Below are 27,641 nucleotides of genomic sequence, written 5' to 3' on the forward strand. Positions count from 1 at the left end.
TTTTTATAGGAGCTTTCTATTGAGAACAGTGGGCCGTGTGCGAGTCGATGGTGTAGTGTAGTCTAAAGGCTACAAGCCTGTGTGTCTTTTTAAAAAACGATAGAGGGAGAAAGTTGGGCATAAGGAGATAACTGTGACATCCCATTAATTCCAAAGAAAAACATGTATTGTTTGAAGATACGTTTTATTTTGTACAAAAGCCCATTGTCTCTATAATAGGCCAATGTTATGCATGCGTAACAGTGTCCATCACGGATAGCTAGCGCTCATTTTTTATTATTATTTGGGATGACATCGGTTGGATGGTCGGATTCTCTATACGCGTGGTACTCATTTGGGTGGTGTGACACGCATCATGCCCACCTCTGGCAGCATAGCCCATCCTTGCCCATAGGCTAGTTCCCATAAGGACGTCGAAAATCTCCACAGGCTAAAGAAACGTGGCTCATAATTTATATCTAAATCATATATGATGCTATGCTATTAATATCATAGGCCTATACAAATTGTTTTAATACAAATGTAACTATTCACCTATCCTACCAGCTCCCATTATAAACTAATTTGAAAAAGAAAAGTCAACAAATTAATACGTATAAACACTTGCTAAGTAAAATACAACATACATGTAGGACCATGCAGGGAACATGCAGGGAACAATGGGTCATTAAATGGTGGACTGCAAAAGACGGGTGCTCCACCCCACATTTCGTTGCCCAAAGCATAAATCTGCGGCCGAAGGATGGAAACGATTAGATCCTTTCAGATGGAGATACTATTAATCAAGTTAAGTAACTTTCCTTGCAGATAAGTTTCGTTGCTGGACAATAGGCGCACACCACCAAAAAAATCGTATTTTATATAGGCTACGTAGCCTTTCCCTCCATATAGAGCCTAGGGGGTTAATCGCGGTGGCGACCGACCACCCTGGGTGAGTAGCCATTCTGTGCACTGCAACAATGTTTCCACGAGGTGAATTAGCCTATCTATTTGCCACATAAAAAGGCAACAATGTCCAAACTTCCTCCACCTCTCTAACTTCTTACCAGATGACGTCTCAATGTCAAGTTTTCTTGCCCCCAGCTGCTGAAACCCGATAGCTCGTTCGTTGTGGAATTTTCGGGCATGGGCTCCCCAAGGGCCAGAGCACCGAGGACCAGGCACTCCTGCCTCTGCTTACGGAGCTCCAGCTCACAGAGTCCGGCCAGACTGGCCTCCAGGCGCTCCTTATTCCGACTGCGCTCCGCAGTCATTGGGAAAGAAAAGGCACCGTACATGGTTCCAAAACCTTTTCCAATGGTTTGATAGAAACACCTGAATTACTTCCAATATTTATTTTACAAAAGGTTATTGCTCAAGTCCTTATCTTATTGTTTCTTAACCCCCGTGTTGCATCCACTTTTGTTCTTCATCGCACATGTGGATATCCAAGTTGGTTTATTTGTATTAGGCTATAATGCAGGTTGCCTATTTGCAGCATGGGTGCCTGTGGCTGTGCGCTATGCTATACATGTTCTATTTCGCAGCTGTCAGACGTAGAATGGTGTGCTCCGCCCTCCTCCACACTCTATTGGCTCTGATATCACAGTCATGATTAAAACCGGGATTTCATCCACCCCTTGCAATCCTGCCTCAGTTGTCATTTGATGAAAAATGCTGTGTGTCTTGGTGGGTTGGCTATGGCCCATTCCCTATGTATTTTCTCACTACTTTTACGCACTACACATCTACCCCAGCCATACACACTCGAATAATGCGGGTTGAGGCTGGCTGGATACCTGGTTATCCTATTGATGGCATGCTTCACTGGAACAAATTGAATGAAATATGACGATAAATAAGAGGGTCAAAAGATATCAACTGGCCATTAACCCTTAACATCAATGGTATCTTTAGTCATATCCCAGTAAGCAAAATGAAGTAACAAATATATTTTAGACGTATTTTCCAGACGCTGACACCAGGTGCATTTTAGGTGCTGAATGAAAGATGAAATGACTTCAAAAATACCTATTTTCTTGATGTTGAAAGGACAAAATGACTTTGAAAATATTTATTCTTTGCTCCCTTCTGTCACATCCACTTATGTTAGCTTTTTCAAAAGCTTTAGAACTGGCAGCAATGATGTTACCTATACAATAAACCAACAGACCACTTCAACTAGAATAACATTCTCAGTAATGGTTACAGAATTTGTATTGTATTGCTATGACTGTTATATTTTGTTGTTTATCTACCTTAGTTGAATGCACTGCACTGACTGTAAGTGACTCTGGATAAGAGTAGAGTACATCAGAGTAAAGTCGGGTAGAATACAATACACTATACTTTACTATTCTTTACTGTACTCTACTGTCTCTTAGCAAAAAAATGTTAGCTGATCTGGATATTTCTGACAAGTCATGAATAGCTTTCTAAGGTAAATGTAGCTTTCTGCCGACCCCTTGTAGGCCGGTCGGGACTGGACTTCTGTGGATGTTGAAATCAAGGCCGGTCCAGACCTGACAAAATCTGAACCATACATAGACGTCTATGATTGGTTCAGATTTGGTCGGGGCCGAACCAAAAAGCAATGTCCTTAGACATTTAAATCAAGGCCGGTCCAGACTGGACCAAAAAAGACGTCCAAAAGAGGTCGCCGTCTGTAAATGCTTAGTGGGATCTTTGTAAGCAATACATCATATCAGAACGTGTCTGAATCTGAAACCTCCAACAGACCATCCCTCGCAGCCTAAAGCCTCCTTCTGCCCCCACACAGCCTAACGCCTCCGTCTGCCCCCACACAGCCTAACGCCTCCGTCTGCCCCCACACAGCCTAACGCCTCCGTCTGCCCCCACACAGCCTATCATCTCCTTCTGTCCCCACACAGCCTAAAGCCTCCTTCTGCTCCCACACAGCCTCCTTCTGCTCCCACACTTCCTACGCCTCACAGTCCTGGTTCTGCGGCTCCTGGGGACTGGGCGAGCACGAGAGGAGCGTCTGCGTCTTGGCATTATGATGATAGATGATATTTCAAACTATACGGATTGAGCGGCTGAACCCGCTATTTACAGCGTTCCACGGCAGTGACGTCATCACATTCACATGACGCAACATCCAACAAAGCAAATCACTTGTGACGTCATCCCCATGGGACTATAAAAAGGGACTGCGCAGCATTCCTCTTAATTCAGATGATATTTTGAAATGATCATGGATATTCAACAGTTTTATACTAAATCAGAAACATCAAGAGTAGCGGCCAAACAGCCACAGATGTGGTTCTACTATGGTTCTACTCCCCTGCCATAATGAGAAGAGACCCCAAAAGTCACTTCAGTGACCAATGGGAGCTTCGGCCAGGCAATATTTTTCTGGCAGGCCAGCCTTGACAACCAGAGCAGTGGCATCAAAAACACCTTAAGGGCATGTGGCTTGGTCAACAATCACCCATTGAAAATCTGGATGATTTTTCTATTTCATTTTTCGTTTTTTTTTGCAAGAAAATTTTATTTTAAAAGTATATTTATTTGAATAAATAAATATATTTTAATATAACTTTCATTTTTCATGTCTGTATGTCTTTGTATATATTTTCTTAAATTCAAATATTGAAAAAAAAAACGTAAAGCCATTTTATATTTAATTATCTGATACATTACTGTGATACAAATTAAATATAACTTCAATGAGATAAAAATTACATACTTAAAATTTGGAGGCTCAAAATACCATGTTTCTCTTAAAATGGTTATCTCAATTACCTTGAAAAGGCCTTTCTGTAAGACATATTAGCTTGTCCCAAAATAGCAACACATCCACTATTAATTTCTATCAATGTTTCAGAGAAAATCCCATATACCATTTTGGTGAGAAAAAGTGCAGAAATATATTAATATTACATTGGTGTGGGTCCAACATGTTCCCACATAGACTAGATACAAAATGCACATTGCTGAATGTCAAGCAAGGTCTTTGAGGATAAGGTACTGCTTTTGCAAGGAGGGGAACAGTGAACTCTTAAAGCTGATGGTCAAAATGTTCACACATTTTGAGAGGGTATGAGTAATGAATTTGTAGTGCACATGGGGATTTCTGTACTCATTAATTACCTATGTGTTGTTGTAGAATAATGGGAGTTTCCTCAAATATATAAAATGTATAACTAACCCAAGATACTTAATCTGTGTCGTTTACAGTGAGAGCAAATGAAGCATAGTGGGCAGAACAAGCAAGGACGTGGGCAAAGCCAAGCACGAGCTAGCGAGATGTTATCGGCGCGTTGTAGCAGTATTTGCACATTTCCGTTAGGGAACGCTTCCTGTGTGAAGTGCGCGTCTGCACAAACTCCTTTCGACTGTGCACTGGTTGTAAACAACGCAATTTTTCAAAACTTTGGCAAAGCGTCAAGTCTATAAAACTTAGTGCACTGTGTTTGTAACAGATTCTAATTTTGGGAGAAGAAAAATGTATTGAGATCAGATGTTTCATGATGAGAAAATTATAAGGTGGTGAGAACGTTCTAAACGGATGCTTCAGTTATATATCCCCTGTGACGTGTCTGTGTTACCCTTCTGTCTGTGGTTTCCTTTTGCAAGGGTGGAGACTTCGTTCTAACACCTATAAACACAAGTTAATCACGCAGCTGCCCAAAATAGGCAAGATATTATTTCTGGGTTAACAGAGATTAAATACAGTATGTCCAGGTGTGCTTGATAGAAGTTGTTATTAACCAAGACTGTAAGAACCCCAGAATCAAGCTTGTTTATTCATGAAGATAGAATCCTAAAGTACTATGTTTCACTCACCAATGTTCCCCTCTTTGCCTTGCATGTCCAGTTGTTGATGATGTAGTTCTTGTAGGCTTCATCAAGGGGAAAACATATTTTAAAAGAGTAAACTTCACAAATCTTGAATGTTTTTGTTCAATACTTTTTTATTCATACCTCCAATCTCTACTTCACATCTACCAGAAAGCCACTTTATCTTAGTCTCTATTAGGCAAAGTCATCTGCAAGTCAAAACCCACGCACAGCGCAGGTTTGATTCTCTTGTCAGTGTGTGTACACTGCAGATATACACAACGTATACTTACAGTATATATACCATGTATACATCTAATTAAGAATCATTTTACAGATCAAAACAGGTCTAAAAAACATACATTATGTTTTTGAACTGAACTACACCAGTAAGATAATGCCAAGACACTTGTAGAACGTTGCTATGAATTTGTTCAGTAGTAATTTTCAAGAAAGAGGTTGGGAAACCTTCTGTGCGTTAGCCAGAAATTTCAGTATGAGTGGGAGAGCGCCTTGCTTTAATTGTAACAGCTAGGCAGATTTCAATGAATGTAGTCAGTGAAGCACACAATGTATGCAGGTTGATGACAACAGAATGGCTCTGTCAAGACATCTGGAGCCTTGGTTACACTGCTTTAGAGCAAGAATAGCAATCATACAATCATACTGGGTAATGCCAAAATATGTGTGAAAGTACCAAAAAAAATCTACAACTAAAAAGCTAATCAGATCTATGAGAGGTCATGAGTTACATTTTTAAAGAAAGTAATGGTGATTGCTAGTAATGCTGAATAATATGACTGAATATCCTGTGTTTTCTATGGATATTGCTACACTATGGTATAATGCTTGTTGCATAAACAAACATCAACCATACATGCCCTTATAACTAGTTCATAAGCACGAGCATAAGATGTTTACTCATATGACACATAACATGCTATAATTCTGCATAACAGCTAATTACATACTTATAAACTAGTTGTAATGTTTTGTGGTATTGTCATAAATTTCAGAATGAGATGACTTTAAGTTAACAGTTGGAATGAATGACAGTTAATACACCCATCTTATGCAGACATTCTAGTTGCTAACATGAGAAACCCATGGTATGTTACCATGCTTCTTTCAGATGATTTGTCCATTTTAATTACTAAAATAAATATAGAAATCCAAGCAATTTTATAACTCAAAAAGTACTTACACTTTAAAAATAAACAAAGCATTTCAATCACATTTTCACATATGAAATATAATCACATATTTGAAACATAACCTCAGCATATCTTTCAGTATAATATAGCTTGATTGTGAAAGGGATTTCTATAAAACAGAAACATTTCCAATCACTGTGATTCAGATCTTAAGATTTCCATAAATTACCAATAATACACCTTGCCATATCAAAAGTCATCACATGACACACCGCAGGAGAGCCAAGCCTAAAACATGCTCATTCAGTAACCTCGGAAACCCAGAACTAGAATCTAGCCTATAGTCTGTTCATGAGAGATCACTCATTCAGTAACTCACCAATGCAATGCCAGCACACATTAAAGCAGGGGTGTCAAACATACTCAAATTAACTCAATATACTTTAAATGACCAAAACCAAATCGAAACTGTGTAGAAATCATATAATGGACCTACATTCATACAGTTTCTTGACTGTGTCCAGCTCGCTATCAATCACCAAAGTGAAAGCTAGACAGTCAGGATAGATGATTTTTTTGTTGTTGCACATTTTGATTGCGAGGAAATACTGTATAACACATTTTCAGAGCGGCCCTCCGAACCTCGATCATTGAGGACCGAATGGGGCCCCCGGGGCAACATTTGTTTGACGCCCCTGCATTAAAGAGCTAGATACCCACTCCTCCACAGTCCACACACAACCCACTCCTGTCCTGTCTAACCCTGAAATATCTAAGAGAGTAACAGTCACTCACAAAGCTGGCTGGAATTGCTCTTTTGGGACTAACATTGCAAAATGCAAATGACAATGTAATGTAATTACATCATCAAGTGAATAGAAATGTGTTGACTGGATGCTTGAGAAATGTAATTTCAATCAAAGATACAGAGTAAGCATTCTATATTGGATACACATAATACTTTTTAGAATGCAAAAAGGGCTTCAGTTTCACTACAACATAAGGGCTGCAATACCACTGAGTTTCTTTCATTCTCTATTTGGAAGGTCCATAAAGTGCAGTACTGTTTCTCTTTTTGGAAGTGATTTTATCACTGAGCTCTTGCTGCAGCAAGAGGTTAATCCAGCAGGTATTTACTTGTCTTTCAATAAATCAATGATAAATAGCTAATTGAAAATGAATTAAATCTTATGAAGGCTTTATCTACACTCTGTTTTGGTTCAATTGAATTGTGTACAGATTCCATCACAAACACTGGACACGGAGAGTGGGGGTGTGTGTATGATTTGAAATCAGTAGGGATGCAGGTTGTTGATATGGATAAGCAAAGAGGGTGTGTGTCTGTGTTTGAGTCAAGCCCCTTGGCATGGACACAGAGATGTCCATATGGGGCTGATTGTAAACTGTTAGCCAGAGAGGCTAATGCAAGGCTGCATCCAAACGCATGGGCATTATAAAAGGCAGTTTGGCTACATGTGCCAGAAATGAAATGTTGAGACATATCCATGTGTGGAATGATAGAAATGTCAGACTCTATAAATAACACACGTGCACACACGCACGCACACAGAAACATACAGTACACTCAAGCACACATGCATACAAGACATGTCACAGACATATCTGGCATTCTTTTCTGAAGAAAACAGTTTTCTTTATAAATTCCTGAACCCGCCTAGAGCTCTGATAACTTTCCTTTATACATAAATAAACAATTAATATATGCTATGTGTATAGATCTTGAAATATATATGAAATATTGAAATATACATATATATATTTCAAATATATTTATATCATTATTTCCATCTTCAAACATTTTTAAGAGATATAGTCACAGTTTAGTAATGGAACACTTACGTAAGAACACAGGTCTCCCTAATTGTTTTGCTGCAGTATCCCTTTTTCAAATATCAATGACTTCTTAGTCTGCATGCTGTCTTTTCCTACAGAAAAGACTACTGGTCAAGATATACTACATTCTCGGCTCTTACAGATCGGTACAAACAAATTTGGATAAATGTGCAACAAATTATGGAACTAATTAACACTGTGCGTAAAACAAGTCGCCAGTAACTGATAAATAAAAGCTCTGTATTGTTGCCATACTTTGAAAGGTAGCAGTGACAGGCTAGCTATCATTCTTCATTTTTTTTCAAAATACTGTTCCACAACTGATAAGTTGATAAGTCTGATGGACAATGGACTGCATTACCCAACTAGTACAATAGTGGCAATACAACATAAAGCTCATTCATAAACCTTCAAGAAGACTCTAAATTCCATAAATTCCTGTTGTTAACAGGAGATCCATTTGCCACCAAGCATGGATGTTTTGACGCGCCACATTACATATCCTCTCTATCCCCAATAACATCCTGCAATCTCTTAACGTTTCTCTGTATTGAGTACCTGTAAGAAGGACCCTCCTCCACCTAAATCAATCATTATACAAATTCCAACACAACAGCCTAGCTCTAGGTGATTAGGGAAACCAGCCCTGATGCACTGTTGAGCCCAGGGAAAAAACAAGGCAGTAGAGACATTTCAGTGGAAATGTGTTTCCACATAGATATACTCTATAATATGTCTTTGCTGGTGATCCTGCTACTCTACAGCATGATCTGTGGCCAAGATCAGAGGGGTTAATAAAAGGGACACTGCAGCGCGGACCTGTAGGGGAGGATCGGTTTGGAACAGTCAAGGGAGTGTAGAAAGCCTAGAGACTGTAGGACCCCTTTCCTCGTCTATCTCTCCTCTTTTGTTCGTCTTTAGACACTCACAAAGCAGGAATGGAACCACAGAAAGACGCTCATTGAGAGGAGTTAAGGTGAAAAGTAAAATCACATGCTGAGCTTTTTTTTGTCCTCTATTCCCCACGTGGCAATGGCTTACAGTACGATGTCCTTCCAAAATTAAAAGACAAAGAAAAATAAGAGACAGAAGTGGCATCAAGGTAAGCGGAGCTGTCGCCTTCACATGATGCCTCAGTGCTGTGGGAACCCCACTGTTAATTTCCTGTCTGTGATAGGGGCACTTCCTGTCCATGCATGGTCTGACCTGCGGGGTCGTGACCTCTGTGAGCTGGGGGGTGGCAGCCGGCAGGCCGTCCCTGTCACACTGGGGCCAGCTTGCCTCACGGTCGGTTGGTCTCTTGTCTCTCTTTGTTTTGTTTGCATACTTATACACAAACAGTTCCTATATTGCACACCATGCCCTCATGGCCTAAGGTCGTATGTCAGTGGTAATGGCTTCTTTTCTCTTCAGCTTCTGAGCTGTAGTCCCTTAAGCCGATGCCCCTTTGAAGGTTCAATAGAGAGTCTTTCATCTGTAGAGGAAAACAGAAAACATTAAAACCCCCCAAATAACTATAATCATAGTACTACTGTTCCCTACCTGGACTGATAGTACCACTGTTCCCTACCTGGTCTGATAGTACCACTGTTCCCTACCTGGTCTAATAGTACCACTGTTCCCTACCTGGTCTAATAGTACCACTGTTCCCTACCTGGTCTAATAGTACCACTGTTCCCTACCTGGTCTAATTGTCATGAGCCTCTCACTCCACCGGGTTACCACCTTATTTTCTTCCACTCTGCTCACCACTCTCTCTACTCAGCCTAACTAGCTCCACCTGTCCCTGCTCTGCTCTGCTCTAATTACTCTGCCAGCTGCGCTGCATTACCCACTACCTCTCCCAGTATTTAAGGCCCTGTCTTTCGGCTCTCCGGTGTCAGATCGTCTGCAAAGCTCACACCCGGAACCTGTTTGCTCGCGCTTCTGGCTCACCCTGGTTTTGTGACCCCGGACCTGCCTGATTTTTGGATACTCGTCTGCCCCAGGAGATCCAGACCTGCTTCTGCCATTACGACTCCTGACTACTCTTCAATCCCGGTAACTCTGACCAGCCTTCTGCCTTGCTACTACGTATTTTGGATTTCCCTTGAACTGTACTGCTGCCTTGTTTCATTCCGCCCTGTTGTGTCTGTGTTTCCCCCCCCCAGGACTTCTGGACCACCCACCACCGGCTTCATAGGACGCATCGCTGCCACTGGGGGGGGCACAGACCCAGCACATTGGACGGGATCCCTGTTACCCCTGGAGCCTTCATTCACTCCCTACTTCCCTTTTCCCTTAAGTTTAATAAACTTTCTGGTGTGACGCAATTGTGGTCCTCTGGTCGTCTGTCTGAACCGTGACAGTACGATCTGACCATTATGGACTCAGCGCACACTTTCCCCGACATGGAAACCGATGAGCATGAGCAGCAGTTCCAGCAGCAGCAACAACAACTCGCCATGATCATTCAACTCCTCACCAACCTGACCCCAGCCAGTCTGCCCACCAGCCCTGCCCCCGAGTTACCTGCCCCGGTCATTGCAGCCGCTGCTCCGGAACCCAAGATTGGAAACCCCGAGCGGTTCAACGGCGATTCAACCCAGGTCCGGCCATTCCTGACTAGCTGCCGACTTCAGTTCTCCTTGCAGCCAAGGACCTTCGCCACGGAGGGGGCTAAAGTTGGGTATGCCATCACTCACCTGACGGGCCGAGCTCGACTCTGGGGAACAGCAGAGTTCGAACGTCAAACCCCCGCATGTGCAACCTTCGACCTGTTTGCTGAGGAGATGCTGAAGGTGTTTGACCTGGATTCACCAACCGCAGAGGCGTCTCGTGAACTGTTCAGTATTCGACAAGGCAGACGTACAGTCGCAGACCATTCCATCGACTTCCGAACCCTGGCTAGACGAAGTTCTTGGAACACACCATCGTTGGTGGACGCGTTCTTCCATAGTTTGGCTGACTATATCAAGGACGAGTTGGTCTCCCATGAACTGCCTTCCACTCTTGATGAAGCCATCGCACTAACTGTCAGGATCGACAGAAGGATACAGACCCGTCGTCGTGAGAGGGGGCGCCAAGGTCCACCTACTACCGGCATTCGGAGAGATCCGACTGGGCTCCTGTCATCTACTGCCACTCACCCAGGTCAGCGTGATCAGTCTGAGCCTATGGAGATTGGGCGAGCCTCTCTCACTCCTGCAGAGCGCCAGCGACGCTTCACCTCAAACCTCTGCCTCTATTGTGGAGGTGATGGACATCGTGTGGTAACCTGCCCTTTAAAGGGCCGAAGCTCACCGGGCATAGGGGGAGTCCGGTTGAGTTCAATGACCATCCAGTCCTCCGACCGCAAACCCCTGCTGCAAGTTCACCTCCGCCTCTCTGACTCAACTCACACCCTGGCTGCTCTGGTGGATTCTGGCGCCGAAGCCAACATAATGGACATCAAGCTGGCACGCCAACTGGGACTGGAGAACCTCCGTTTGACACCTCCTATTCCTGCCCGGGCACTGGACGGACACTTACTCGGATCGGTCACTCATGTCACGGCCCCGGTCTCGATGGGTCTGTCCGGAAACCATCAAGAAACTATCCAGTTTCACCTGCTCCCCTCTCCAGGCCAACCCCTCATCCTGGGTTACCCATGGCTCCGCCGGCACAACCCTCAGCTCGACTGGGTGACCGGGGTGATCAGGGAGTGGGGAGAGGACTGCCACCGAACCTGCCTGCTTGCTGCCGCACTACCCCCTCGGCCAGTACCTACTAACTCCGCTCCTGACCTCTCCAATGTCCCAGAATGCTACCATGGTCTCAGAGAGGTGTTTGACAAAGCAAGAGCCACATCTCTGCCCCCTCACCGACCGTACGACTGTGCCATCGACCTCCTCCCTGGAACAGCCCCTCCAAAGGGTCGTCTTTATTCGTTGTCTGCTCCTGAAAGAAAGTCCATGGAGGACTACATCAATGGCTCTCTGTCCGCAGGATTAATCCGTTCATCTTCATCTCCTGCTGGTGCTGGCTTCTTCTTTGTGGGGAAGAAGGACGGATCTCTTCGCCCCTGCATCGACTACAGGGGACTCAACGACATCACAGTGAAAAACCGTTACCCTCTGCCTCTGCTCACCTCTGCTTTTGAGTTGCTCCAGGGAGCCACTGTTTTTACCAAGTTGGATCTCAGAAACGCTTACCACCTAGTGCGGATCCGGGAGGGAGATGAATGGAAAACCGCATTCAATACACCAACAGGCCACTACGAGTATCTGGTTATGCCTTTTGGCCTCACCAATGCTCCTGCTGTGTTCCAGGCTCTAGTGAATGATGTACTGCGGGACATGTTAAACAAGTTTGTCTTCGTTTACCTGGATGACATCTTAATCTACTCCAGAAACCTGTCTGAACACACCCGCCATGTCCAGCAAGTCCTTCATCGTCTTCTGGAGAATTCCCTCTACGCCAAGGCAGAGAAATGTGAGTTTCACGTCAAGACAGTGGCCTTCCTGGGGTACATAGTGGCAGAGGGAAGTATCCAAATGGATCCTGCCAAAGTATCAGCAGTCACTTCATGGCCAGTTCCGGAGAACAGAAAGAAGCTGCAACAGTTTCTGGGGTTTGCTAACTTCTATAGAAAGTTTATCCGGAACTACAGTACCGTTGCTGCCCCTCTCACTGCTCTAACCAGCACCAAGCAACCCTTCACCTGGACCCCAGCAGCCGACAAAGCCTTCAGTACCCTCAAGGTGAGGTTCACCTCCGCTCCCATCCTCCAGATGCCTGATGTGGACCGGCAATTCATTGTGGAGGTGGACGCCTCGGATGTGGGAGTTGGTGCTGTGATTTCTCAGTGGGCTGCGGAGGATAGGAAGCTCCATCCCTGTGCCTTTTTCTCACGTCGGTTGTCCCCCTCTGAGTGCAATTACGACATAGGGAACCGTGAGCTGCTGGCTGTGAAGCTTGCCTTGGAGGAGTGGCGTCACTGGCTGGAGGGGTCCACCATTCCATTTCTCGTTTGGACCGATCATAAGAACTTGGAGTACATCCGCACGGCCAAACGGTTGAACTCCAGGCAGTCCCGCTGGGCCCTGTTCTTCACCAGGTTTAATTTCACTCTGTCATACCGGCCTGGATCACGCAACACCAAGCCAGACGCCCTCTCCCGTCAATTCCAGAAGGATGACACCCCCTCCAAGGACCCTGTGTCGATTCTGCCAAGTCCCTGCATCGTTGCAGCTCTGACCTGGGCTGTTGAGGAACAGGTGCTGGAGGCTCTCCGTAACCAGCCAGGTCCCAGCACTTGCCCAGCTGACCGCCTTTTTGTCCCCGAAGACCTGAGGTCCCAGGTCGTTCAGTGGGGACATGACTCCCGCCTAGCTTGTCACCCTGGCTCCACCCGCACTTACAACCTGCTCGCCCAGAGGTTCTGGTGGCCCTCTCTGAGGAAGGATGTACGGGAATTCGTCCAAGCCTGCCCCATCTGCAACCAACACAAGTCGTCCTGCCAGCCCCCAGCCGGATTGCTGCAGCCCCTGCCTGTGCCCAGACGTCCCTGGTCTCACATCGCCCTTGACTTTGTCACGGGGCTGCCCCCTTCAAGTGGCATGACCGTCATTCTCACCATAGTTGACCGTTTCAGCAAGATGGCACACTTCATTCCCCTCCCCAAGCTCCCAACCGCCAAGGAGACCGCCCAGGTGGTCCTGGAACACGTCTTCCGGATCCACGGACTGCCTAAGGATGTAGTTTCTGACCGTGGTCCACAATTCTCCTCCGCTTTTTGGAAGGAGTTCTGTCACCTGCTGGGAGCCACAGTCAGTCTGACTTCCGGATTCCATCCCCAATCCAATGGGCAGTCAGAGCGGGCTAATCAGGAGCTCGAGAAGGCACTGCGATGCATGACTTCACGCAACCCCCACTCCTGGTCGCAGCAATTGACATGGGTGGAGTACGCACACAATTCTCTGACCTGCTCTGCCATCGGTATGTCCCCTTTCCAATGTGTTTATGGATACCAGCCTCCTCTATTTGCCAGCCAGGAAGAGGAGGTTACTTGCCCATCTGCACTTGCTTTTGCCCGTCGATGTCGCCGCACCTGGTCACAAGCCCGAGCCACACTCCTCAGATCCGTTGCCAGCTACACTACCGGGGCCAACCGTCGGAGAATTCCTGCTCCCACCTACCATGTTGGTCAAAGGGTGTGGTTGTCATCGAAGAACCTGCCACTCAGGGTGGAGTCGCAGAAGCTGGCACCTCGGTTCATTGGCCCATTCCCTATCATAAGAGTGATTAGCCCAACTGCTGTCCGGCTCCAACTGCCTAATTCCCTGAGGGTGCACCCCACTTTCCATGTGTCTAAGATTAAGCCCATCCATGAGAGTCCGCTGGTCCCTGCTGCGCCTTGTCCTCCTCCTCCACGGCTCGTCGATGGTGGTCTGGTTTACACCGTCCGCCGCCTGCTTCGGTCCAGACGGAGGGGTAGGGGTCTCCAGTACCTCATTGACTGGGAGGGCTATGGACCTGAGGAAAGGACCTGGGTGCCAGCTAGTCGGATTGTGGATAGGACTCTCATCACCGCTTTCCACCAACAGCATCCTGATCAACCTGCAATCCGTAGGGGCCGCCCCAGAGGGGTCCCTAACCGTCCTGCCCGCTCGGCTTCCTGTCCTGTGCCTGATCCTGTCTCGGGACCCGTCCCATCTCCCGACCACGGCCCTCCGGCTTCCTCCGAGGATGAGGACGTTCACTCGGACCGTTCGGAGGAGTTCTAGCCCTCCTCCGGCTCCCCTCCTCCCGCCCGGCGTGGTGTTGCTCTTGGGACTTCTGGGGCCGTCCCTTGGGGGGGGGGTTCTGTCATGAGCCTCTCACTCCACCGGGTTACCACCTTATTTTCTTCCACTCTGCTCACCACTCTCTCTACTCAGCCTAACTAGCTCCACCTGTCCCTGCTCTGCTCTGCTCTAATTACTCTGCCAGCTGCGCTGCATTACCCACTACCTCTCCCAGTATTTAAGGCCCTGTCTTTCGGCTCTCCGGTGTCAGATCGTCTGCAAAGCTCACACCCGGAACCTGTTTGCTCGCGCTTCTGGCTCACCCTGGTTTTGTGACCCCGGACCTGCCTGATTTTTGGATACTCGTCTGCCCCAGGAGATCCAGACCTGCTTCTGCCATTACGACTCCTGACTACTCTTCAATCCCGGTAACTCTGACCAGCCTTCTGCCTTGCTACTACGTATTTTGGATTTCCCTTGAACTGTACTGCTGCCTTGTTTCATTCCGCCCTGTTGTGTCTGTGTTTCCCCCCCCCAGGACTTCTGGACCACCCACCACCGGCTTCATAGGACGCATCGCTGCCACTGGGGGGGGCACAGACCCAGCACATTGGACGGGATCCCTGTTACCCCTGGAGCCTTCATTCACTCCCTACTTCCCTTTTCCCTTAAGTTTAATAAACTTTCTGGTGTGACGCAATTGTGGTCCTCTGGTCGTCTGTCTGAACCGTGACACTAATAGTACCACTGTTCCCTACCTGGTCTAATAGTACCACTGTTCCCTACCTGGTCTAATAGTACCACTGTTCCCTACCTGGTCTAATAGTACCACTGTTCCCTACCTGGTCTAATAGCACCACTGAGGATTTGATGATCTCTCTCCACTTCTGCAGCTCAGCATCATGGTAACGCTGTTGGGACTCCAGGAGCTGGGCCCACTCCATCTGCGTCTGGGGCAGTTTACTAGACAGAAACACACACATACTGTCAAACACACCCAGATGCCACGGCCAAGAGCAACACAAAGCAAAGCATTGTTCAGGGGCAATTATGCAGCATAAGATTTTTGTGGTTGGGAAAACAGGCTGAAGCCCATTTGGTTTTCAGATGAATCTAAACAGGCATATGCAGTCTGGGTTTGACTAAGGACACAGTCATATGTAGGCAATAGGCATAATGCCAAAAACCTATGGGTGGTTAGCGACTTAGCGTACCTTTCATGTATCCGGAGCCCTTGCCAGGTGGTAAGATGTTGTGCAGAATATTCCAGCATCCACAGCTTATAGAACAGCATCATGTTGAGGAACACCAGCAAAACCAGGCTGAAAGAGGAGAGGAAAACAGAAGAATGTAATGGACAAAGGAAAGAAGATGAGTGATGAAAGCTACAGAGGCGCTTTAGTCTGTATATTCATTAATGAACCAGTTACAATGAGGGCGGAGTATGCTTCCAAGTCAGGTCTAAGTGGTTTATCTTTAGACAGATGTACCTTAGACAGATCCTATGGCAAGCAATGAAAGGACAGGAGAGGAGAGAGGAATCACATTCAGAACACAAACAAAAACAAACAAATGTTAAACACAAAATCAGATTTTTGCTAACTACTAAAGATTTCAAAGAAAGTTGAACTGAAATGACTACAAATGAAACACAAATTATTAAGATGGATCTGAAAGTGGGTGTGTATACTGTATGTGTGTGTGTGTACGAGTGTGTGTGAGATAGAGAGTGTACTCACACAAAGCTGATGATGAGCAGCAGTTTGGAGACGCTGTAGAGGGTGGAGCCTCCAGGAAGTTGCTCAGGCATGTGCCTGGTCTGAGTGGAACCTGAGGGGGGCAGACCAAACACAGACCAGGTCAACTAGATATATTTAACACAATATAATGTGTGGAAATGTATAAGAGTGTATGTAATGTATGTACTGTATGAAAGTGTATAAGAACCTACAGTGTATAAGAGTTTATAAGTGTGTGTATAAGAGTATAAAAAAAGTAAAAGAAAGTAAAAAAACGTTTTTAAAAGAAAGTGTCCCCCTGCCATCTGACCTGTCACGCCCACGTGTTTGATGCGGTGGATGACCTCGTCGTCGGTTGGCGTGGTGATGGGGCTGAGGAGGACGTTGTCCAGGTGCTGGCTCCGTAGGTGGACCAGGGGTCTCTTCCTCCGTCTTACAGACGTCTTCACCACCTTGACCTTGGGAGAGGGCCGGGCCGACTCCAACACCACATCCTCCACCTTCGACAGTTCCAACTCTGACAGGGCACACAGATGCCGTTTTTACATTCATACATTAGGATGGCTTACGGTCATCAGATTAAATGTTGCTGGATATTTGGTGTGACAGACTTAACAGCTAGTAAAGGAACTTACCAAGATGGCGGAAGTTCTCGTCCAGCCCGCTCCAGAAGTTCTTCTCGATGAAGCCCTTCACTAATCCCCATGGCTGTTTTCTGTAACGTAGCTCAGTGGACACCCTAGGGACAAGGCATAGGCTGGTATAAGGCAGTGTTTCTAAATGAACATGTAATAGTTTCAAGAGCCACATGTTATTACAACAGATGTTATAAGGCCCTCCTCACCTTAACCGGCACTTGTTCTTGGCCACCCGTGTCAGCATGTAACGGTTGAGCGTGTAGAAGTAGTCATGGTAGGGCACGTCGTGTGTGATGACCTCAGCATCGATGATGTAGCACTCACTCTCATGGCTGGCCTTGTACAGTGTCTGGGTCTCTGTGACTGTGGCTGTCTTGGGGGCCAGCGGGTTGGACAGGGAGATGGTGTACATGATCTCTCTCGTCTGGTTCCCCGCTGCATCATCCTTCTTCCAGGGGTGAAACACTATATCTGTGTGGGGTTATATGGATACACATTCTTTCGCTACATAGTCAAAGGACAACACCAATGGAAGAGCCAATAATGTGATGCTGACGCTAACGCCAACGGACAGAATGTCTGACTGACCAGAGAACCTGCGCTGCTCCATGAAGTCGGTCATAAACTGAGATTCTGTGAAGAGGATGTTATACATCTTGTCCACACTGAACTTGTAAACCTCATCGATGTACTGTCTCCCTTTAAGGTCGTCGTGGAAGGCCTGCACCTCCCCTGCTGGAGAGCCTTAAAGGGAAACACACTTTAGATGAAGTGCCCTTAGGGACATAATATCATATGGTGACAGTATTACCAAGACTTAGCGGCATCACTGAAGAGCCTGTTTCATGCCATATATACAGTACCGGTCAAAGGTTTTAGAACACCTTCTCATTCAAGGGTTTTTCTTTATTTTTACTATTATCTACTTTGTAGAATAATAGTGAAGAAATCAAAACTATGAAATAACACATATGGAATCATGTAGTAACCATTTTACATTTGAGATTCTTCAAATAGCCACCCTTTGCCTTGATGACAGCTTTGCACACTCTTGGCATTCTCTCAACCAGCTTCATGAGGTAGTCACCTGGAATGCATTTCAATTAACAGGTGTGCCTTCTTAAAAGTTAATTTGTGGAATTTCTTTCCTTCTTAATGCGTTTGAGCCAATCAGTTGTGTTGTGACACGGTAGGGGGGTATACAGAAGATAGCCCTATTTGGCAAAAGACCAAATCCATATTATAGCCAGAACAGCTCAAATAAGCAAAGAGAAACGACAGTCCATCATTACTTTAAGACATGAAGGTCAGTCAATACAGAACATTTCAAGAACTTTGAAAGATTCTTCAAGTGCAGTCGCAAAAACCATAAAGCGCTATGATGAAACTGGCTCTCATGAGGACCGCCACAGGAATGGAAGACCCATAGTTACCTCTGCTGCAGAGGATAAGTTCATTAGAGTTACCAGCCTCAGAAATTTCAGCCCAAATAAATGCTTCACAGAGTTCAAGTAACAGACACATCTCAACATCAACTGTTCAGAGGAGACTGTGTGAATCAGGAAACGAATTGCTGCAAAGAAATCACTACTAAAGGACACCAATAAGAAGAAGAGACTGGCTTGGGCCAAGAAACACGAGCAATGGACATTAGACTGGTGGAAAGTTGTCCAAATTTGACATTTTTGATTCCAACCGCTGTGTCTTTGTGAGACGCGGTGTGGGTGAACGGATGATCTCCGCATGTGTATTTCCTACCGTAAAGCATGGAGGAGGAGGTGTTATGGTGTGGGGGTGCTTTGCTGGTGACACTGTCTGTGATTTATTATACACTTAACCAGCATGGCTACCACAGCATTCTGCAGCGATACGCCATCCCATCTGGTTTGGGCTTAGTGGGACTATCATTTGTTTTTCAACAGGACAATGACCCAACACACCTCCAGGCTGTGTAAGGGCTATTTTACCAAGAAGGAGAGTGCTGGAGTGCTGCATCAGATGACCTGGCCTCCACAATCCCCCGACCTCAACCAAATTGAGATGGTTTGGGATGAGTCGGACCGCAGAGTGAAGGAAAAGCAGTCAACAAGTGCTCAGCATATGTGGGAACTCCTTCAAGACTGTTGGAAAAGCATTCCAGGTGAAGCTGGTTGAGAGAATGCCAAGAGTGTGCAAAGCTGTCATCAAGGCAAAAGGTGGCTACTTTGAAGAATCTCAAATATAAAATATATTTTGATTTGTTTAACACTTTTTTGGTTACTACATGATTCCATATGTGTTATTTCATAGTTTGATGTCATCACTATTATTCTACAATGTAGAAAATAGTAAAAATAAAGAAAAACCCTTGAATGAGTAGGTGTTCTAAAACCTTTGACCGGTAGTGTATATGCATCAAATCTGTTAATGGACGGAAGATTGAATCCGTACCCTCGTCGTGGGTCTCTGAGGAGTCGCTGAGTTCGGTGGGGATGTCTTCATTGTCGTTGAAGTCTAGGGAAGGTGAGGGCACCAGGCCGCTGGCCTCCGCTAGCCTCTGCTCCAGCACCAGGGGCAAGGCCAGTAGCTCCCCGTCAGGGAGGCAGTCGATGTACTCCTCTGGAGGGAGGTCAAACTAGGACACACAGAGGGGGAGGAGGATGGGGTCAGTCACTAGAAAGACACTGTAGGATAATATAGTACATAGTTATGAGTAGGATGGTCTGTGTTCATGTTTTGGTGTTAATTCAGTTCCGGTAATCAAATTACGAAACATTCTGTTGCATTAACTTTATTCCCTATATGCAGTCTATAGGCAGAATTACAAATGCATTTCCCACTTCATCAAAACAAATAACAAAACAGTAATTGATTTAACTTCTGACCTCTATTATGTCGCTGAGACTCACAGAGAGGGGCTCGCTGCTGATGGATGAGCTGATGGTGCTGTTGGTGATGATGCATTTCTTGTGTATGGATGGTGGGCTGCCCTCGTGCTTGGCCTCTGTGCTGCTCTTAGACGAGTTGTCATTACTGATCTCATTCTCCTCGTTAGGGATCTCCTCACAGAACCTGCACTACCACCGTGGGGGAACAGGGACCAGCTGGAGGTTAGGGTTATGAGTTCTGGAGTGTTGCTTTTACATGGTAATGGTCAGAGGGCTGAGAGGGATGTGAAGCAGGGCTGAAAGGGGTGTGTGTGTTTGTGTGTGCTTCAGTAATGAGGCCAGCCTCTCATAACAACCTGCAGAAGATCAATGGCATCTTAATCAACCATGGTAATTGATGAGGCTTGTTTATATCTGTTGCCATGGAAACCACACCCACCCCATGGTGTTAAAGTCGTCATCAGGGGGAACGTAGTCCTCGTCGTCACTGGTCAGGCCAAGTTCGTTGCCATAGCACTGATGGACAAAGTGCCATAGCTCTTTGGGGCACAGGGGCTAGAGCACAGGGGTTAGAGACAACACTCAGTATGGCAGAGACTTGGATTCAATGGAAAAGAAAAGTATCAATATACTGAACATGTAGATTTTTTGTGATGAGGTTAATTGAGGTTGCTGGCTTACCTTGTCCAGCAGTGCATTCTGCCATAATCTGAACATCATCATGTAGGTCCTGTCCCGCGCTCCAAATGAGGTGAGAAAGTGCTGTGAGGAGAGAATGGAAATAATGTTTGTATCAGTTCAAAAATATGTTTTGAAATAAGACTGAGGAGAAAGTTTGAGCCTCCCCTCAGTCAGTGAATGCCGAAGATTCGGTCCCTGTCCTGTCTTACCTTCTCACCGTCTGTGGACACCTGGATGGCGTTGGGGATGAGGCGGGCTGTCTTCTCCTTCGTCATGGTGCAGATGTCCTTCAGCCTCACTGTCAGCTGCACACACATTCAAACAAAATCGTTTTTTTTTGCTTAATATTGCTTAATATTCAGATAAATATATCTGTTGAACTGTTACTGAACCACAATAATGCAATATCTACTGTGTTGCAAACCATAGAAATACAATCAATTCTATTTCAATACTGCAAACTAACCAACACCAGGGAAATATAGATAAGATGAAAATAACATAAAGTCCCAGGCAGAGACCCAGCGCGTACCAGCGTTTCCCAGCGGAAGATGTTGCTATAAAAACAAATCCAGTTTTCCGAGAGGTAGAGTCGGCCCTGCAGGAGGATGTCTCGTTGTAGGGCGCAGGAGTAATCTGCCAGCACAGGTCAGAGGTCAAAAATCAAAGCCCAGGTAGAATACATCATCCACCCATCAATGTCGGGGTTATTTCTATTTAAATATTGTCGATTCAGAAGATGAATTACCTGAATTGATAGTTTAAATGGAATTGACCCCAACCAGCCAACCCCAACTTGTCCAAAACCAAACAAATGTCCTATATCCACCATATTGCTGACCGAATTGGACTTAGTTGCTTAGCAATTTGCCTTAGTAACTCACCCACGATGAGTCTCTCTGTGTCCGGTAGCTGCTTGAAGAGCTTCCTGAAGTCCTCATTACGCTGTTTGTATGTGGGGCTCAACACCTGGAGAGACGGAGAGCAACATTGGTAACCTCTTAGAGAGGGACGACTCACACGTACACATTCCTGAACACACACTCTCTCTCTCTCACATACACACACTGGACTGCACCCATTTTCACAAGGGCATTTTAAACCAGACTTGATACCAAGCACGATCCCCTGTTGACATTTAGCCACTTCAGGACATTCAATAAGCATGCTCTTGAGCATCGTGAGCATTCCTAATGTGAGTCACATTCCAAAGACAACAATATATAGTAGCATCATTATATGAACACACACAATGTTGTTTTTTATGCAGCAACAGTTAATATGTAGGACAGCGTGGGACAAAGTCACAAATCAAACCTGCTCTGTTAGAAACCCTTACGTACAGTTGAAGTCAGAAGTTTACATACACTTAGGTTGGAGTCATTAAAACTCGTTTTTCAACCACTCCACACATTTCTTGTTAACAAACTATAGTTAAAATGGCTTAAGGACAACAAAGTCAAGGTATTGGAGTGGCCATCACAAAGCCCTGACCTCAATCCTATAGAATATTTTTGTGGGCAGAACTGAAAAAGCGTGTGCGAGCAAGGAGGCCTACAAACCTGACTCAGTTACACCATCTTTGTCAGGAGGAATCGGCCAAAATTCACCCAACTTACTGTGGGAAGCTTGTGGAAGGCTACCCGAAACGTTTGACCCAAGTTAAACAATTTAAAGGCAATGCTACCAAATACTAATTGAGTGTATGTAAACTTCTGACCCCCTGGGAATGTGATGAAAGAAATAAAAGCTGAAATAAATCATTCTCTCTACTATTATTCTGACATTTCACATTCTTAAAATAAAGTGGTGATCCTAACTGACCTAAAACAGGGAATTTTTACTAGGATTAAATGTCAGGAATTGTGAAAGACTGAGTTTAAATGTATTTGGCTAAGGTGTATGTAAACTTCCGACTTCAACTGTAGCTATTGGTTTATCTTAGAAAACCTAGTCTGAGTCCGTTGTTGGTTTAGATAATGAGAAGCAATGTTCTGTTCTCACACAGAGGAATTCATTCTCTCTTGTTACATTCTCAGGCATTAGGGTAAATCTTATCTTGGGCCTGGATTCAGGCTTGTTTAAAGAGGGAAGTATTGGTGTGACCCACAGCCAGACGTACAGAGGTGAGTGCTCTATGTGTCTGAGCCAGATGCTGTCTTTTAGTAGGAACAGCTTCAGGAAACAATGCCTGCCAATTCGGTAACCAAAGACATCCCTTCAGGGGAAAAACCTCTCGCTGCTTCAATCTGAAGGAAAACAACAGACTGTTCACATTAACATCAACTAGCTACATGTTCTATACTCATATAACAAGAACAGCCCAGAATGGATAGAAATAATATGTTTCTGTTAAGCTATGAATGGAAACCAGTGGTGCCTGTCATGAAAACGTGGTAAATTTGAGAACTTTGAAGGCTGGAAAAATGGATTATGAGTCGGACATATTTACATTCTAGAAATGTTCACAGAAAGTACTCTCTATAACTGCCTAACATATCAAAAGTATTAGAGCCCCCATTTCACAACAAACGCCTGCCTATGCCCCTTAAACCGCAGCCTTCTTTGTCAAGGGAAAGGGTCCATGGGTACTATGGGAATGCAAATAGCTACTGACTCATGCCTTTCACTTCATTTGCTTGCCAAAATATAATTGCGGGAGGGAACCACAGAGTTATGCTCTTGGAACACGTACAGTACACAAACTGCCCATCCCAACCTTCTCCCCCCTCTTCCCTCCCAGCCGCTCCCCCTCCTGGCATCAGCTCTCTGGGGGGAGGGTCAGTCACTTACTGCAGGGACCTCCTCTGACTCCCAGTCCTGGTCTTGGTGGTCCGAGGCGGCCCAGCCCCACTCCCAGCCAAACTCTCCCCGGGCCGGATCCTGTGGGAGCCACCCAGCCAGGGGTTTATCCAGCTCCAGCACCGCCTCCCAGTCCGACGCCAGACCCCTGTGAGCCTCCTGAGCCTCCATACTCCACTCACTTCCCTCAGGCACACGGACGGACACCTAAACCAGTGGTGGCCTCGTGGGGTCTTCAGAACAGTGGATTTGAATGCTGGTGATCCAGTGGTCCAGGTCTGCTGCAGACAAACAGACAGAGCTGTTGTGTGTCCAGTGGCTGTGGCTTGGAGACTGCTGTGGCTGAACCTGGTGTGGGTACTACTCCCTTTCAGTGTGAGAGCTGGACCCAGCTGACTGCTGCCACATGATTCCAGCCCTCTCTCCCTCTCCCTCTCTCTATCAAACACAGAGAGGAGCTGCGGCCGTTGGCCTCTAGTAACCCTGGCCACAAGTATTTTATTATAATGCTAGCTCTGGCAGGCAGGCAGTGTTACTGTGTCCAGATCCAGACGCCTCAGAGTGCCTTGGTGAGCACAGCTCAGACAAACCAGCAGCGAAAAGCAAGAAAAATATCCTTGGTAAAGAGATAAACAGAGCGAAAGAGAGAGAAAGAGAGAGAGTTTCCTAACTGGAAAGCGGTGCAGTCCCGTCTCGCTGGCTGAAAAGGTGATTGAGTTACAGAGGACAGATGTGCACACAACCTTCAGTTACCTTCACGCTCCTTGAAGAAAAACAAGTCCATTAATCTTGAGTGGTGCGGCACGGAGTTGCATGACGGCTCAGTCTAATGCAGTTGGAGTATTGTACCTCTGGGAGTATGTCCACTTCCCCTGTCGTTGTCGTTGAACATTTGGTATTAGAAAGCAATTGCACGAGAGGCTTAACACATTTAGAGGTGTTACTATCACTTAAAACCCCCTGGATCCCTATGGCCTACTTCCCTACTCTCTACCCAGCACAACTCTCCTGTCCCTTAAGGTCAGTAATGCACTCCTGAAACCAGATCCCTGTCAGTTACTACGACCAGACTAGATGGACAGGCACAGAGATTGGTTCTCGTCTGACTCTGAGCTGGGTAAAACAACCTATCAGCACAGTGGTGGGAGGTGGACACAATGACAACAGCAACAATACAAACACTGTGGCTACATTTGGCACTCCATTACGCTCACTTGTGGTTGGTTACATCTGTGCCCTGGAATTCCGACACAAATTCCACACCTTTCCTGCTTACTCAATTTCCACAACCCCCCCCAACATCTAGCCAAATCAGTGAGAAGAAATAAGCTTCAGGAAACTGAATGTGACAGGAAGCAAAATAATTCTCAACACACTATTGAAAACAGTGCAGATCATTCACAGATCCCTCTCAGACGTGAATAGCTTTCACCCTGTTGAAAATGCCTCTGCATCCCGTGAATAAGGTTTCATCAGACGTTTGCGAGCCGGGCCCATTCTCTTCGAAAACTGCATCCAAGATGTCAAAACAGTCAGATAATCGAGTAGTATCTGAATTCAATGTTTTTCCAAGAGCTTTTCCCAAAAATGAAAATGAAGTCTAAAGCAAATGCAGAAGTTATTGATAGGACTATCTCCCCTCTTCTCCAGGTGACAATAGGACAGTGTAGCTGCCAGGTGGTGATGGGGATATAGACAGTCCTTGAGGTGGCGGTTAACCATTAACCTGCTGGGTAAACAGGGAGAGATGTCGGAGACCGGCACAGTCAACCAGGGTGGGGCTCCATTAGTTTCAGGAGCGGTTCACTGTCTATCCCCATACAAACAATGAGGTCTGTGTCTCACCCCACTGTCCGTAGGTTGCTACAAAACCACTCTAGAGAGGAGTGGCCAGGAAGGTGTATGCATGTGTATATTGCAAGTGGCACTGTCAAGGGAGTGTGCATGAATGTGTGTGTGTATGTGTGAAGACTTCTATCTCTATCTGAAACACACCTTTCCTTGATAATTTTCCTGCCAATGGTCTGTTGATGCTGGGAGGGTGGAGGGTCTGTTGATTATAACCAGATGTGGGAACAGCTCAGCAAAGAGGGGCTGGCTGGTTTAGAAACACAGTCAAGTCAGGATCTCTGACTATTCACCCTGTCCTGCATCAGATACACTGCTTGCTATCCTTGACATTTCAAACGTAAACAAGCAACCCTGCTCCCTACACTGTAAAAAAGAACCAGTCTGGTTTCATGTAAAGTTTTATGAAGAGCGGTGAGCCTTTCATGTGTTAGGAGTCTCTACAGTGGTATCCTTCGTGTGAGAATCTACCTCAAAGTAAACACGGCACTCTCTCTCTCTCTCTCTCTCTCTCTCTCTCTCTCTCTCCTCTCTCTCTCTCTCTCTCTCTCTCTCTCTCTCTCTCTCTCTCTCTCTCTCTCTCTCTCTCCTCTCTCTCTCTCTCTCTCTCCTCTCTCTCTCTTCTCTCTCTCTCTCTCTCTCTCTCTCTCTCTCTCTCTCTCTCTCTCTCTCTCTCTCTCTCTCTCTCTCTCAGGGAGGATGATCTCTAGAATGTTGTCATTATAGACCAGAGAGTATGAGGAGGCAGATATTTCACCTCACAAAACTCTTAAACCAGCCACTTTAGTCACTGTCGATACAGTGTCTGGCAGACATTGATTTCCTTGTTAACACCTCAACTGCCTGCGTAGGTCCTGTACAGTTGCCATGAAAGCATTGCAACAGAGTCATTAGGAAAGTTGATATGGCAAGGTGGGGCCTGTTGTGTGTCTCTACTGGGCTCAGACCTTATATCAGGATGGTTGTGATGTAATCACAGTAGGTTCATAATTGCCTTGTAGAGAAACACAGTGACTGCATGGCATACCACATAGCCTACCATACCCTCAGGTATAGCACTGCATCAGACACATACCAATATACTTTTCAATGGTCCAGAACAGAGATTAGGCATAATTACATAGTTAATGTTTCTGGGAGCAACATCATGTCTAGATTGGCATTATGATGCATTCCTTTAGTAATGGTAGAACAGTAGAGAAATGAAGGTGAGTAGCTAAAGGTGAGAGTATCAGAAAGCATTAGATGTGGACCATGTTTTTTCTCAACATTCTGGAGAATCCCCATTTCAAGTTTCACTATGCAACAATGCCCAACTATAACCAATGAGGCCATAATGACAAAACGACCACATTTGAAGACTTGAGAGGACTGGAACATGCTACCAGTCCCATGCTCCATTCCCCTGTCATTCAAGGCATTCAGGGCTGTTCCAGACACTCACCATGGTCCGTGGGTTTAGTATGATACACTGAGCAGACTTGTTACCACCTCGGGTGTATTCAGTAGTCGCAGACTGTTGCAAAACGTTTTGCAATGGAAACTGTTTACCGTTTACTCTAGGAACCAAACGGAAGCAAACGGAACAAAACAGGGATGGACATACCTGAATTTGTCCAAAAGAAACTCTCGTTTTCGTTTACCTCCAAAAAAAGTTTTCATGGCAAAACATTTTCCATTTGGAGTAAACTGTTTCCGTTGGTGAAAGTTTCGCAACAGATGAAACGTTTTGCAACGTTCTCCGACTAATGAATACACTCCTGTTGCGTCACCACCATCACAGCTCTGAGTAGCCTATCGCTGCCCTTCACAAAGCAGCCATTTTGAAAATGCTATTTTTCAAAACACAACCACAATGTGGCCATGGCATTGGGTCATCTAACCCCCATAGTGCTGCATATTGTGGCTTCGCTCTCAGGTGGAAACAACGTACTGATCAATCAAATCAATGAGGGATGAGGAACAGACAAGTGGAAAGGGAGACCAGCCAAGCGATCCAAGAAGAAGGAATAAGCAGAGAGATATTTGAAAAGTTGGACAAGAATACAAGTCATGCTTACTCTCAGGATGTGTTGTCTTTCATGCTGGGGAGAGAGGGGGAATATATAGACACAAAGAACAACAAAAGAAAGGAATAAAACAACAGAACAAGGGAAAAGAAAATGGAGTCCCACAGAGACACCATAGGAGAAACCATGGCTTTATAATAACACCATATCAGGGTATCAAATCCTTTCTCACATAAAGATGGCCAACTGAGCCATCAAGTAGATTTACTTGGTTGTTTTAGAAGAATCATAACGAAAGGAATTCATTTCAGCCCCATTAAAATGTAGCAACCTTGTCTCTTAGTACACTGGCCGGCAACCTTGTATTAAGTCAGGACCTCTTGGTGTAATGGTCTTGGTGTTGGACTGAGAGACACACGATCACTGGTTCGGGCTGTCACCATACTTTCGATACAAGATGCTTCTGTCTGTCAAACAATATATGAATCACATCTGTAGTAAGGTATGGGAGTTTGCAACAA

At 45.5% G+C, this 27,641-nt stretch overlaps 1 protein-coding gene and 1 pseudogene across 2 annotated transcripts in view; both read right to left on the minus strand.

Moving 5' to 3' along the window:
* LOC311105448 (dapper homolog 3-like) overlaps positions 1-1,277 on the minus strand; it is a 16,112-nt pseudogene extending 14,835 nt beyond the window's left edge. Inside the window, exon 1 of the transcript in view lies at positions 1,047-1,277. The product of the transcript in view is annotated as a dapper homolog 3-like (transcript). The remainder of the gene's footprint in view (positions 1-1,046) is intronic.
* A 3,619-nt stretch (positions 1,278-4,896) lies between these two features.
* The window catches only part of LOC311106086 (protein Aster-B-like), a gene marked incomplete at its 5' end in the record, with an annotated part of 124,933 nt that continues 102,188 nt past the window's right edge, over positions 4,897-27,641 (minus strand). The window contains 17 exons of the mRNA XM_084148389.1: positions 4,897-9,264; positions 15,379-15,499; positions 15,751-15,858; positions 16,027-16,038; positions 16,276-16,366; positions 16,586-16,792; positions 16,911-17,014; positions 17,120-17,384; positions 17,502-17,648; positions 19,344-19,527; positions 19,778-19,964; positions 20,220-20,335; positions 20,462-20,542; positions 20,671-20,766; positions 20,994-21,097; positions 21,346-21,430; positions 27,172-27,195. Coding sequence (XP_084004515.1) covers positions 9,175-9,264; positions 15,379-15,499; positions 15,751-15,858; positions 16,027-16,038; positions 16,276-16,366; positions 16,586-16,792; positions 16,911-17,014; positions 17,120-17,384; positions 17,502-17,648; positions 19,344-19,527; positions 19,778-19,964; positions 20,220-20,335; positions 20,462-20,542; positions 20,671-20,766; positions 20,994-21,097; positions 21,346-21,430; positions 27,172-27,195 — 2,022 coding nt within the window. The 3' untranslated portion in view covers positions 4,897-9,174. The remainder of the gene's footprint in view (positions 9,265-15,378; positions 15,500-15,750; positions 15,859-16,026; positions 16,039-16,275; positions 16,367-16,585; positions 16,793-16,910; positions 17,015-17,119; positions 17,385-17,501; positions 17,649-19,343; positions 19,528-19,777; positions 19,965-20,219; positions 20,336-20,461; positions 20,543-20,670; positions 20,767-20,993; positions 21,098-21,345; positions 21,431-27,171; positions 27,196-27,641) is intronic.

This window comes from Coregonus lavaretus (assembly GCF_964263955.1).
Source record: "Coregonus lavaretus genome assembly, chromosome: 30".
Lineage (NCBI taxonomy): Eukaryota > Metazoa > Chordata > Actinopteri > Salmoniformes > Salmonidae > Coregonus > Coregonus lavaretus.